This window comes from Salpingoeca rosetta (genome assembly GCF_000188695.1).
Source record: "Salpingoeca rosetta unplaced genomic scaffold supercont1.41, whole genome shotgun sequence".
NCBI classification, from domain to species: Eukaryota; class Choanoflagellata; order Craspedida; family Salpingoecidae; genus Salpingoeca; species Salpingoeca rosetta.
In genome coordinates this window covers 127,118-137,780 of record NW_004754893.1, presented here as the reverse complement: position 1 = coordinate 137,780, position 10,663 = coordinate 127,118, and the positions used below count along the sequence as shown (strand labels likewise).

Below are 10,663 nucleotides of genomic sequence, written 5' to 3'. Positions count from 1 at the left end.
CACACAACAACAACAACAACAACAACAACAACAACAACAACAACAACAACAACAACAACAACAACAACAACACACATCTCCACTTCTGCCGTCCCCCTACCCACGCTGTGCAATGACATACCTGGCTGAAGTCGTCGAGTGAGGCCTCGCGTGTACATGACAGCGCCGCAACCAGCTGCTGTGCAATGACCTAAAGTGGAAAAGCACGTGACACGCAAGCCACAAACGTGGGTGTGGTGGTGACAGTGTATGGGGTAGAGCACGAAACGTAACGCTTGCTCGAACCGAGGGAGAGTCGTGCACAAAACATGTAGCAGGACCAAGCGCACGCAAATAAATTCACACATAACCAGACATACACGGAAGCGCACAACACGTGCATACACACACACACACACACACACACACACACACAAGTGTGTACCTTGTTGAGATCCTGAACAGTGACACGCTTCAATCGGAGCATGCGGTGGCATATGTCCTGCAAGTGGTCATTCTCAAACAACAATATGCCGTCGCACGCCTAGCCACATCAACACGCGGCGCCACGCCAGGTGTGTGTGTGTGTATGTGTGTGTATGTGTGTGTATGTGTGTGTATGTGTGTGTGTGTGTGTGTTCGGATGGTGAGGAAGAGCATGGCAGAGCTATGTCGTCAACCATGCACAATGCTGCCAATCCGTGCGCGCATAGGCCCGACCACACACCAATGCCCTTCATTGCAACGGGCGGTAGAAGCCACAAATGGCATACACACAAGTGTGTAGAATGGCTGAAGACTCGCCTGGTAGGCGTGCGCCATGGACAATACACAGTTATAGCTCTGCACAACAGTCTCGCCCGTCTCATGTGGCCAGATAATCTGCAACGAATCGAGTATGGGGTGCCATTGTGAAATGAAGTGAGCGACATTGAAGTAACAATACATGTGCATGGAGATATGCACACACACGTATCACGCACACGCACAGAGATGTTCATGTGGGTACATGTACAACACAGACTCACAGCTCACAGACAGAGACACATACATGCACAAAAGTGCACACAGCCTCACACATACAGAGAGAGAGAGAGAGGTACACACACACAAAAGCAAAGCCACACACACACACACACACACAAAGCCACACACACACACACACACACACACACACACACACACACAAAGCCACACACACACACACACTCACAAAGCCACACACACACACACACTCACACACACACACACACACACACACACACACACACACACACACACACACACACACACACACACACACACACACACACCTTGGCCCACGAAGGCACGTGGGGAAATTCGTCTTGAAGCGCATCCAAGACAGCAGCGCCAAGCCCGGACCCCGTACCACCAGCAACACTCTGAAGAATAGAAAATCCTTCCACAAGATCACACGCCTCCATCTTCACATCCACCACAGGGAGCCCGACCACATGTGAGCATCCGTCACAGCACGCCAAGAAGCCACGGAGGGCCTCTATCTTCGACACACCTTCTTCTTCTCACCGTGCACACACACACACACACACACACACACACACACACACACACACACACACACACACACACACACACACACACACACACACACACACACACACACACACACACACAGAGGTGTTGCGCTCGGACGCACCTCCAAGCGGATCATATTCACAATGTCTGGCACGTGGGCGCGCCCGTAGTTGTAGTACCCATTGGCCCAGTTATTTCCCGCCCCCCTCTTTGTGAACAGCGTACGCGCCTTTGGCCACAGCAAAAGCAAGCGGCACCCAGTGTAAATGTGCATGTTGGTCGTACGAGTGTTTGCGTGTGTGGTGTGTCTCTGTGTGTGTGTGTGTCTGTGTGTGTATGTGTGTGTGTGTGTGCATGTGTGTGTGTGCATGTGTGTGTGTCTCTCTCTCTTCTGTGTTTGTGCAGGTTGCAGTGCGTGGGCTGGTGAATGTACAACGTGCTGACCTGGTCATAAGTCCACGACTTTGGGGCCTGGTGCTGCATCTCGTTAATGTGCGAGATGACCTTGGACTCGGTGTCCACGCAGATGGCACGTGCGACGTGGCAGCCGCCACAGCGCTTCGATTCCCTTGCAGAGCAACCAAGACGAGCAAAAGAGGACGCAACACACGCGCATGTGTGTGTGTGTGTATACGAACGAGTGGACGTGAGCCAAGCGAAGGCCAAGGGAGCGTGGGCCGAGCGCAGCCAATCACTGACACACACGCGCACATGCAGGCGCACCGGAAGAAGCGGTGAACGCTGTCGGATTTGCTTGCTTGGCTCGCATGATGATCCCACATGCATTGCAGCATGGCATGTCCGGCCTGCGGCATCACGAGCGACGGGTCTGTGTGAGCTGCCATTCACAAGCACGCATGCACATACACACACACACGCCACCCCCCCCCCCAAGCACCACTGCGTGGGTACCTGATTGCCAGCCTGCCCCAGCTGCACCGTCACCACAGACATGCTTCCTCCTTGCTTGTTGTGTCGCTTTCTCTGCTGTCCTTCCTGTGCCAAAAACGGTTTTCACACACAAGAAAAACAGCAACAGCCAACAACAACCACACACCACAGCAGCTTGTGTCCACGAGTGGTTGAGTGAGCGAGCAAGTGAAGCAAGGGTTGGTGTGATAGCGTGTGAGGCAGACGTGGTGCAGCGAGTTGTGTGAGTTCGCTTGTTGCAGTGTGAGAGCGCGAGTGTGTGCGGTGGTTGCAGCAACACACAAAGAACGACACCATGCTCACCGATCTCCAAAGTATGTGTGTATGTGTGTATGTGTGTTTGTTTGTGTTTGTGTGTGTGTGTGTGTGTGTGTGTGTGTGTGTGTGTGTGTGTGTGTGTGTGTGTGTGTACACACATGTGTGCGTGTGTGTGTGTGTGTGTACACATGTGTGTGTGTGTGGTTTGAGATTGTTCAATGCAACCCATGGCCCCTCATCTTGGCTCTCGTCTTCCGTTTCCATTGCAGAGATTGGCATTGGCCTGACGGGCTTTGGCATATTCTTCCTCTTCCTCGGCGTGATCCTCTTCTTTGACCACGGCCTCCTGGCCATCGGAAACGTACGCTGTGTGTGTGTGTGTGTGTGTCTGTCTGTCTGTCTGTCTGTCTGTCTGTCTGTCTGTCTGTCTGTCTGTCTGTCTGTCTGTCTATGTTTGCATGCACTCGCTGTGTCTCTTTGCCACGACATGTTGCCCACCGATTTAACCCCCTCTCTTGGTCACTGTCATGCCACACGCAGATCTTGTTTGTTGCAGGACTGTCATGTATCATTGGCCTGTCCAACACCTTCGCCTTCTTCTTCCAACCAACACCGCAAAAGATAAAGGTGTTGTGCAACGCGTGCCCCCCCCCCCCTTCACACTTGTGCACTCGCATCTGTCCACTTCTCCATGCCGTGTCCGCCAGCTTTGTTATCAACAGCACAACCCCTCACACCAATGCCAACGCCACCACTCACACAACTGCCATCCCCTGTTGAATTCCGTGCTGGACTGCAGGGCTCTGTGTGCTTCTTCTCGGGCATCTTGATGATCCTGTGGATCAGCTCCATCCTCGGCATGCTAGTGGAGACTATTGGCCTCTACTATTTATTCAGGTCGGTGGCACGGTTGGTGCGAGGGAGAGAGAGAGAGAGAGAGAGAGAGAGAGAGAGAGAGAGAGAGACTGTGTGTGTGTCTGTGTGTCTGTGTGTGTGTGTGTCTGTGTGTCTGTCTGTCTGTCTGTCTGCCTGTCTGTCTGCCTGTGTGTCTGTCTGCTCAACCTCTATTCGCGACTGCTGCTTCTGCTGCTGCTGCTGCTGCTGCTGCCCTTGTGTGCCTCTCCGCCTCATTGTCCGAGCTTATCTTTGCGTCGCACACGCACGCACGCGCACACCCCCCACACACATATTAGCGGGTTCATCCCTGTTGTCATTGGGTTTTTGCGGCGGTTACCGGGCCTCAACCTCATCTTCTCCGTTCCCGTGCTTGGCAAGGTGTGTTGTGCTGTCGGTAACAGTGGCTGTGTCCGTGGTACATGCGTACGCTGTGCAATCGACAATGCAGGCGGCGCGTGTCCCTCCTTCACGCACACACACACACACACACACACACACACACACACACACACACACACATTCACAACGTACACAGTTCCTGGACAGGCTGGGCGGCAGCCAGCTGCCCATGTGAGCGACGCACGGGCGCCAATTTGAAGCTGCAAGCGAGTAGACAGATAGCTCTGTGTGTGTGTGTGTGTTGTGTGTGTGTGTTTTGTGTGTGTGTGTGTGTCTGTGTGTCTGTGTGTGTGTGTGTGTGTGTGTGTGTGTGTGTGTGTGTGTGTGTGTGTTGTGTGTTGTCCCTCTTGCCTGCTGCTGTCTTCGCTGTCTGATTGTTGAAGGGAGGAGTTGGAGTGGATGGTACTTGTGCTACCGTTGACTCAAATATAGAAGTCGTTCAAAACATAACATTAGCCAAGCATGAGGACACGCAACACAACACATGTGACATGGATGTACCACACCGACGGCCCATACACGTCAATGTGGTTGCGAGTTCATCTCACACACACACACACACACACACACACACACACACACACACACACACACACACACACACACGCTGCCAATGAGATCTGGCCTAGTTGTGGATTGGATGCCGCTTGTCATGGCTGCGGCGGGCCAGGTTGTATTGCCACGTCAAACGCCGCGTGTGTCGAGGACTGGGCGCCGTCTGACGGAGTCACTTGTCGCGGCACAACCCGTCGCTTCCGAGGCTGCTGCTGTTGAAATGGTTGGAATGGCTGATCCTGCGGCTGTTGTTGCGGTTGTTGCGGTTGTTGTTGTTGTTGTTGTTGTCGTCCGCTCTCGGCTGCTTGCACTGTGTGTTCACTGTGGTTGCCTGCCGCGTCAGCCTGTGGCGGTTACGGTGACATGTAGGCACAGGTGAACCAGAGAAACAGAGCCGTCGGTCACATGATGGTAACACAAGTGTCCAATACACGTGAAATGGAGCAGTTAACACACGCACGCACACACACGTGCGCGCACGCACGCACCTCCAAGCATTGCAGTTTGATGTCATCCGATAAGGATGCCAGCATGGATATGTGCTGCTCCGCCACCTTGGCCGCCCTGAATGTTAAAGGCGTCAGCACAAGTGAGAAGAGCAACTCCATGAGTGGCAACACACACACACACACACACACACACACACACACACACACACACACACAAAGTGGTGCTCGCAACACACGCAATCCTACTCACGTCAATATGTCGGTGAAGGCGCCGCGCTGCACACGCTGCACCATGTTCTGGAGTCGCGAACGGCCACCAAAAGGGAGTCAGTCACTGTGAGTGGACCTTGAGAAAGCGGGAGGGGCACACAAGCACAAGTACGAACACACACACACACACACACACACATACACACACACATACACACACGTACACACACACACACGTACACACACACACACACACAAGTATACAAGCACATACATAGAACGCTGACCTCAAGAAGCGTTTGGTTGATGTCCAGCTGCTCCTGGATGCGTTCAGAGTACCACTCTTGCCCTTGCTCACCACGCAACAACGGCAGTGCCACGCCGTTCCCGCCAGCCGTCGGGTCGGCACCGCTGTCCTCCTCATCACGGTCGCTGCCGCTCATCTTTGTTTGTGTTGCGCTGTTGCTTTTGGCGCATTGCGATTTGTGAGACAACAACGAGGGTGCTGATGACGATGACGATGACGATGAGGGTGCTGTTGAGGACGAGGCAGTGTCGGTGGGTGAGTGATGCCGTGCACTGTGGTCGAAGAAGAGGAGGAGGAGGAGGAGCAGCAGCAGCAGCAGCAACAGAAGCACGAGCGCCTGCGGTGTGTAGTTTAGTTCAGAGGAGGCGGCTATCGTCGGCCAACCTGGACGATGTGATTCTGCCGCACTTGCCAAAGGTGGCCTTCGCGTTTGCCTATGGCTCCAGCGCCTTCAGGCAACACGACCACATCTACACCAAAGTACGCGTGCGCGTGTGCTTGAATGCACGCTTTGGTGTGTTGACGTACGTGCATCGCTGTATCTGTGCAGCTTATTGATCCTTGTGTTTACCTCACACGTGCACACATGCACTCATGTGCACGCACAAACACACACACACACACACACACACATGCACACACATTCACACACACATGCACACGTGCACACGCATATGCGCATGTTTGCCACCATGTACAGAACACCATGCTGGATGTGATTGTGGCAGTGGATGATGCAGAGGCGTTCCATCGCGAGAACATGCAAAGGAATCCCCATCATTACCCATACTATGCACGAGCCCTTGGCGCCTCGGCTGTGGCCTCCATACAATCAAAGACGGGCGCCTCCATCTACTACCACCCCTTTGTCACCTTTGGCGACCAGGTGTGTATGTGTGTGTGTGTGTGCCTGTGCGTGTCTTTGTGTGTGCCACTGTGTCTGTCTGTACGTGTGTGTATGTGTGATGTGACCTTTGCTTGCGTGCGTCCGCGTGTCAGTGAGCCTTTAATCCTGCTCGCGCTCGCGTTGTGTGTTCACAACCGAGTTGGCGTGTGTGTGTGTGTTTGCGGTCGTGTTTATGCTTCCTGTGTTGACCGCGCACTGGGCCACCCTGCGCTTGTCTTCCATGCCCATCACAGCTGGCCAAGTACGGGGTCATTACCGTGGCCGATATGGAACGCGACTTGCAGATGTGGGACACGCTGTATGTGAGTGGCCGCTTACACAAGCCCGTTGCCATGCTCACGCCTGTGCCAACCTATCAACTGCAGCAGGCCCTCATTCACAACCTCAGGTCTGCGTGTGTGTGTGTGTGTATGTGTGTATGTATGTATGTATGTATGTATGTATGTATGTATGTATGTATGTATGTATGTATGTATGTATGTATGTATGTATGTATGTGTGTGTGCGTGTGTGTGTGTATGTACATCTGTGCATATGTGTCTCTGCGCGTCTCTAGCTGCTTGGCCACGTACGTTTTTTGACTGTCTTCCGGTCCAACTCAGCTAGTTAACTGCTCCACAATCCTCCTTTGCATGCGCGAATGATGCACCACCACCACCACCACCACCCTTCTCCCCCCCCCCCCTCACACCTCATTCTTCGTGCCACAGGTTTGCTGTCCTGACGGCGTGCTGTCTGCTCCCGCCCCAATTCAACGAGGTACACCTACATCATATTTGTGTGTGTGTGTGTGTGATTCATGCCCACACAGACGTTTTTGTTCCCGCTGCGCTGTTGTAATGTTGTGTGCCACGTTGTGTGTGTGTGTGTGCGTGTGTGTGTGTGTGTGTTCACTGCTGCCACCTGCGACGCTCATGTCATCACGACCGTCATTTATCATCGCTGAAACGTGGTTTTGTGTCGCTCTGATGTTCAGTTTGAGCTGTATCACACTATCGCCTCCCTTTCCTACACGGGGGATGTACGCATGGCTCTTGCAGAACGAAAGGGAAAGGTGTGTGTGTGTGTGTGTGTGTGTGTGTGTGTGTGTGCATGTGTGCTGCGTTGTGTGCTGCGTTGTGTGCTGTATCTGAATCGATGTGTTTGTGTGTGCTAATCCCCCAGCTCCATTGCCCGGCCTGCAGCTGTTCGCTGTTCCTTGTCTCTTGTTCAATGCGCGAACACGCGCGCGCACTCACTCACACACACACACACACACACACACACACACACACACACACACACACACACACACACACACACACACACACACACACACACACACACACATGCGCTTGTCATGCAGGCGTTCAACATTGTCAAGGGCAATTTCGACAACTTCCGTGCCTTGTATGCGGCTGCCCTGGCCGAGCTCAACTGCACTCTGGTGAGTTGTCCCTCCCCCTTGGAACCCTGTCACATCAACCATTTGCCCCTCTCCCATTGTTCTGTCCCCAGCAACGTACAAACCACTCACGTGTCATGTCGTCTTCATGGGTACATCTACACATCTTCGTTCGCACATGTGAGTAATAACCACCCACATAACACATACACACCACAATTACACACAATTACATGCCTGTGTGCAGCTCTCCGCCACAGGGGAGTATTCACTGCTTCAGAACCCGCTCTCTGGACTCCCTTCGCCACAAATTGTTAACCGTCTGCCCCTAACCCTTCAACAACAGTCAGTTGTGTGTGTGTGTGTGTGTCTGTCTGTGTGTGTGTGTGTGTGTGTCTGTGTGTGTGTGTGTGTGTGTCTGTCTGTCTGTCTGTCTGTCTGTCTGTGTGTCTGTGTGTGTGTGTGTGTGAACTGCGTGAATGTTTCATTGTCTTCGTGACTACACAAGCCGCCCATCTCTTTCGAACACCACCTCACTTCCACCCACCCCTCATCACCGCTGCCACCCCTCACCGCCACCATCATTCATTCTCTGACAGCCTTGACACGACAAAGCCGCTTGAGCCGCAGATCCGGCCCGCATTGAAACGCATCATCTCCCGCTCAAGCCTGACGCAGAGCTTAAAGGGCCTCTTCTCTGCAGGCATCTCCAGGTCGCTCCTGTACCTTGGCGAGAAGCTCAAGAAGGCCTGGTCCAAATAGGTTTTAGATAGGAGAGAGACATGGTCGTGGAGGGAGAGTAGTGTAGGACTCACCGCATCATCGTGTGTGTGTGTGTGTGTGCGCGCGTGCGTGTGTGTGTGTGCGTGCGTGTGTTTGACTGTGCCTCAATCACCCTCATCCACGGGCACTGTAGCTGTGATGTATTGTGGGTTGATGCACAGCTTGAATCAAGAAGCAAGAGGAGACCAAGAACAGCCATGTCAACAGTCATCACTCCCACCGCTCGCACTTTTGCGCGTTTGAATTGGTCGCGCGATGTTTCGTGTTTACCTTCAATAAAATTCAGCAGCGGCAACGCCCACCAAATAAAAAATAATAATTGTTGCTGCTTGTGTTGCTTGTGCTTGCTTGCTTGCAGAACTCTTCTTTCCTCAGTGCGCACTTTCCCATTCACCAGATAGCCAACGCCAAGCGAAGAGGTGCGTGTGTGTGGGCGTGCGTTTTGGTTTTGAGGCGGTGTTGCACGCTGACGACTGCACCGAGCTTGGGTGTTGGTCGCACTCGCATGTCTTCGCCGACGCTCATCTGTGGCTGTAGTTACTTTGGGCTTATTTGTTCCCGGCGCCGCATGTAGGATGTATGAACACCAAACACATCAGTCGCCGCCATGTGTCGTTGTGCTCGGCTCCCTTCTTGTGTCATTCCATGCCCTCATTTTGATCGGTGTGACCTGTCTCCCCCTGCCTGTGTGTGTGTGTTGCAGAACAAGCACAAGATGCAGATTGCAACGCTCGCGCGGGTGGCCATCCTCCTGGCGGTGGCCACCGCAACGACAAGCACGTACGCCCTGCTTCCTGGCGAGTGGTACCCGGACGGGAGCACAGAAGCGCAGGTGTCTGGAACCGCTGTGGACTACATTGACCTGGGAACAGCACAGTACAACGCGCTCATCGACTTTGAGGAGTTCTACCTCAACTCCACGGTGTGGCCCCAAAAAACGCATGGCTGCCTGCGACTGCGCGTTTGCATGTGAGAGTGATTGAGAGGGTGGGTGGGAGAGTGAGTGAGTGAGTGAGTGAGGGTGTGTGTTGTGTGTGTGTGTGTGTGTTGTGTGTTGTGAGTGTGTCGTTGGACGCACGAATCATTCCACTGCTTTGAGCTTCAAAATATCACAGCAGCTATCGACACACGCACACATACACGTACTGACGCACACTGACACACTAACACACACACACGCACACATACACGCACTGACGCACACTGACACACACTGACACACACACACGCACACCGACATCCCTCCCCCCTAAATTCCCGCTTTCACTTTGTTTTAGGGTACGTCGAGTCCAGTGACGTTTGCGAGCAGCACGTTCCGCCTCATGACGGAATACCTGGCGGAGAAGCTCACGTCGCTGGCCTTGGATACCCCCGACACCATCGTCATTGTGCAAGGCTTCGCCCCACGCCCCACAAACCCAACCCGCCCGCCGGAGCTCACCGACATTGGCCGTGGCCTGCACATGCGGTATCTCAACAACGGTGGCCTCACCAACTTCCTCTCCGACTTGGCAAACCGCAGCATCGAGGCCGGGTTTGATTTCGTCGCCATCCCGGGCCAGGGCAGCTACGTCAACGTCAGCGTGCCAAACGTCAACTGCGGCCGAAGCGCGGTCGACCTGCTCTTCATCCTCGATGGCTCCGGGTCCATTGGCTCCTCAAACTTTGAGACCATGCGCCAGTTCACCGCCACCGTCACCTCGTTCTTCGACGTTTCGCCCGACACCACGCGTGTTGCACTCATGGTGTACTCGTCAAGCGTGACGGAAATCTTCGACTTCAGCTATGTCCTCTCCAATACCAGGGACGAAATCATCACCACCATTCGCAACACCAACTACCCAGGCGGTCAGTGTGTGTGTGTGTGTGTGTGTGTGTGTGTGTGTGTGTGTGTGTGTGTGTGTGTGTGTGTGAAGGCGAATCGTGTAAATGTGCGGTGTGTGCACAATGAGGAGGGTGTGAAGATGATCTATGGCAATTATGTGGCATGTGCGCGGACGTGCGTGGGGGACGACAGCGGGGGGCTCCTGAGGTTATCTGCTGCGCGC

At 53.7% G+C, this 10,663-nt stretch overlaps 5 protein-coding genes across 5 annotated transcripts in view; 3 read left to right on the top strand and 2 right to left on the bottom strand.

The window, feature by feature from the left end:
• The window catches only part of PTSG_11171 (uncharacterized protein), a gene marked incomplete at its 3' end in the record, with an annotated part of 4,846 nt that extends 2,294 nt beyond the window's left edge, over positions 1 to 2,552 (bottom strand). The window contains exons 1-8 of the mRNA XM_004987761.1: positions 2,449 to 2,552; positions 2,260 to 2,342; positions 1,981 to 2,104; positions 1,658 to 1,765; positions 1,293 to 1,424; positions 784 to 861; positions 425 to 523; positions 122 to 190 (exon numbers count right to left, since the gene is read on the bottom strand). Of these exons, the coding sequence (XP_004987818.1) occupies positions 122 to 190; positions 425 to 523; positions 784 to 861; positions 1,293 to 1,424; positions 1,658 to 1,765; positions 1,981 to 2,104; positions 2,260 to 2,342; positions 2,449 to 2,490 (735 nt within the window). The 5' untranslated portion in view covers positions 2,491 to 2,552. The remainder of the gene's footprint in view (positions 1 to 121; positions 191 to 424; positions 524 to 783; positions 862 to 1,292; positions 1,425 to 1,657; positions 1,766 to 1,980; positions 2,105 to 2,259; positions 2,343 to 2,448) is intronic.
• A 209-nt stretch (positions 2,553 to 2,761) lies between these two features.
• Positions 2,762 to 4,195, top strand: PTSG_11170 (vesicle transporter GOT1B; the record flags this gene model as incomplete). The annotated part of the gene is made up of 6 exons (XM_004987760.1): positions 2,762 to 2,780; positions 2,994 to 3,085; positions 3,265 to 3,351; positions 3,524 to 3,621; positions 3,918 to 3,999; positions 4,157 to 4,195. 6 exons carry the CDS (start codon positions 2,762 to 2,764, stop codon positions 4,193 to 4,195), a joined length of 417 nt encoding a protein of 138 aa, XP_004987817.1.
• Positions 4,196 to 4,670: 475 nt separating this feature from the next.
• Positions 4,671 to 5,708, bottom strand: PTSG_11169 (uncharacterized protein; the record flags this gene model as incomplete). Its single annotated transcript, XM_004987759.1, has 4 exons — positions 5,522 to 5,708; positions 5,275 to 5,321; positions 5,064 to 5,139; positions 4,671 to 4,919 (listed from the first exon to the last, which is right to left on the bottom strand). Exons 1-4 carry the CDS (start codon positions 5,675 to 5,677, stop codon positions 4,671 to 4,673), a joined length of 528 nt encoding a protein of 175 aa, XP_004987816.1. The 5' UTR covers positions 5,678 to 5,708.
• On the top strand, positions 5,692 to 8,916 carry PTSG_11168 (uncharacterized protein). Its single transcript, XM_004987758.1, has 8 exons — positions 5,692 to 6,021; positions 6,242 to 6,427; positions 6,682 to 6,836; positions 7,159 to 7,207; positions 7,425 to 7,502; positions 7,794 to 7,874; positions 8,080 to 8,177; positions 8,432 to 8,916. The coding sequence occupies exons 1-8, from the start codon at positions 5,743 to 5,745 to the stop codon at positions 8,592 to 8,594; spliced, it is 1,089 nt and encodes a 362-aa protein (XP_004987815.1). The 5' UTR covers positions 5,692 to 5,742; the 3' UTR covers positions 8,595 to 8,916.
• An 81-nt stretch (positions 8,917 to 8,997) lies between these two features.
• Positions 8,998 to 10,663, top strand: part of PTSG_11167 (uncharacterized protein) — a gene marked incomplete at its 3' end in the record, with an annotated part of 3,460 nt that continues 1,794 nt past the window's right edge. The window contains exons 1-3 of the mRNA XM_004987757.1: positions 8,998 to 9,034; positions 9,319 to 9,537; positions 9,893 to 10,467. Coding sequence (XP_004987814.1) covers positions 9,331 to 9,537; positions 9,893 to 10,467 — 782 coding nt within the window. The 5' untranslated portion in view covers positions 8,998 to 9,034; positions 9,319 to 9,330. The remainder of the gene's footprint in view (positions 9,035 to 9,318; positions 9,538 to 9,892; positions 10,468 to 10,663) is intronic.

What these genes read in the sequence shown, in the direction of transcription:
- PTSG_11168 (XM_004987758.1), top strand. Translation starts at nt 5,743, where the DNA reads ATGACGATGACGATGACGATGAGGGTGCTGTTGAGGACGAGGCAGTGT. An exon ending in TTGTCACCTTTGGCGACCAG is followed by an intron (nt 6,428 to 6,681) that starts GTGTGTATGTGT and finishes TGCCCATCACAG; the next exon opens with CTGGCCAAGTACGGGGTCAT. An exon ending in CCCCTAACCCTTCAACAACA is followed by an intron (nt 8,178 to 8,431) that starts GTCAGTTGTGTG and finishes ATTCTCTGACAG; the next exon opens with CCTTGACACGACAAAGCCGC.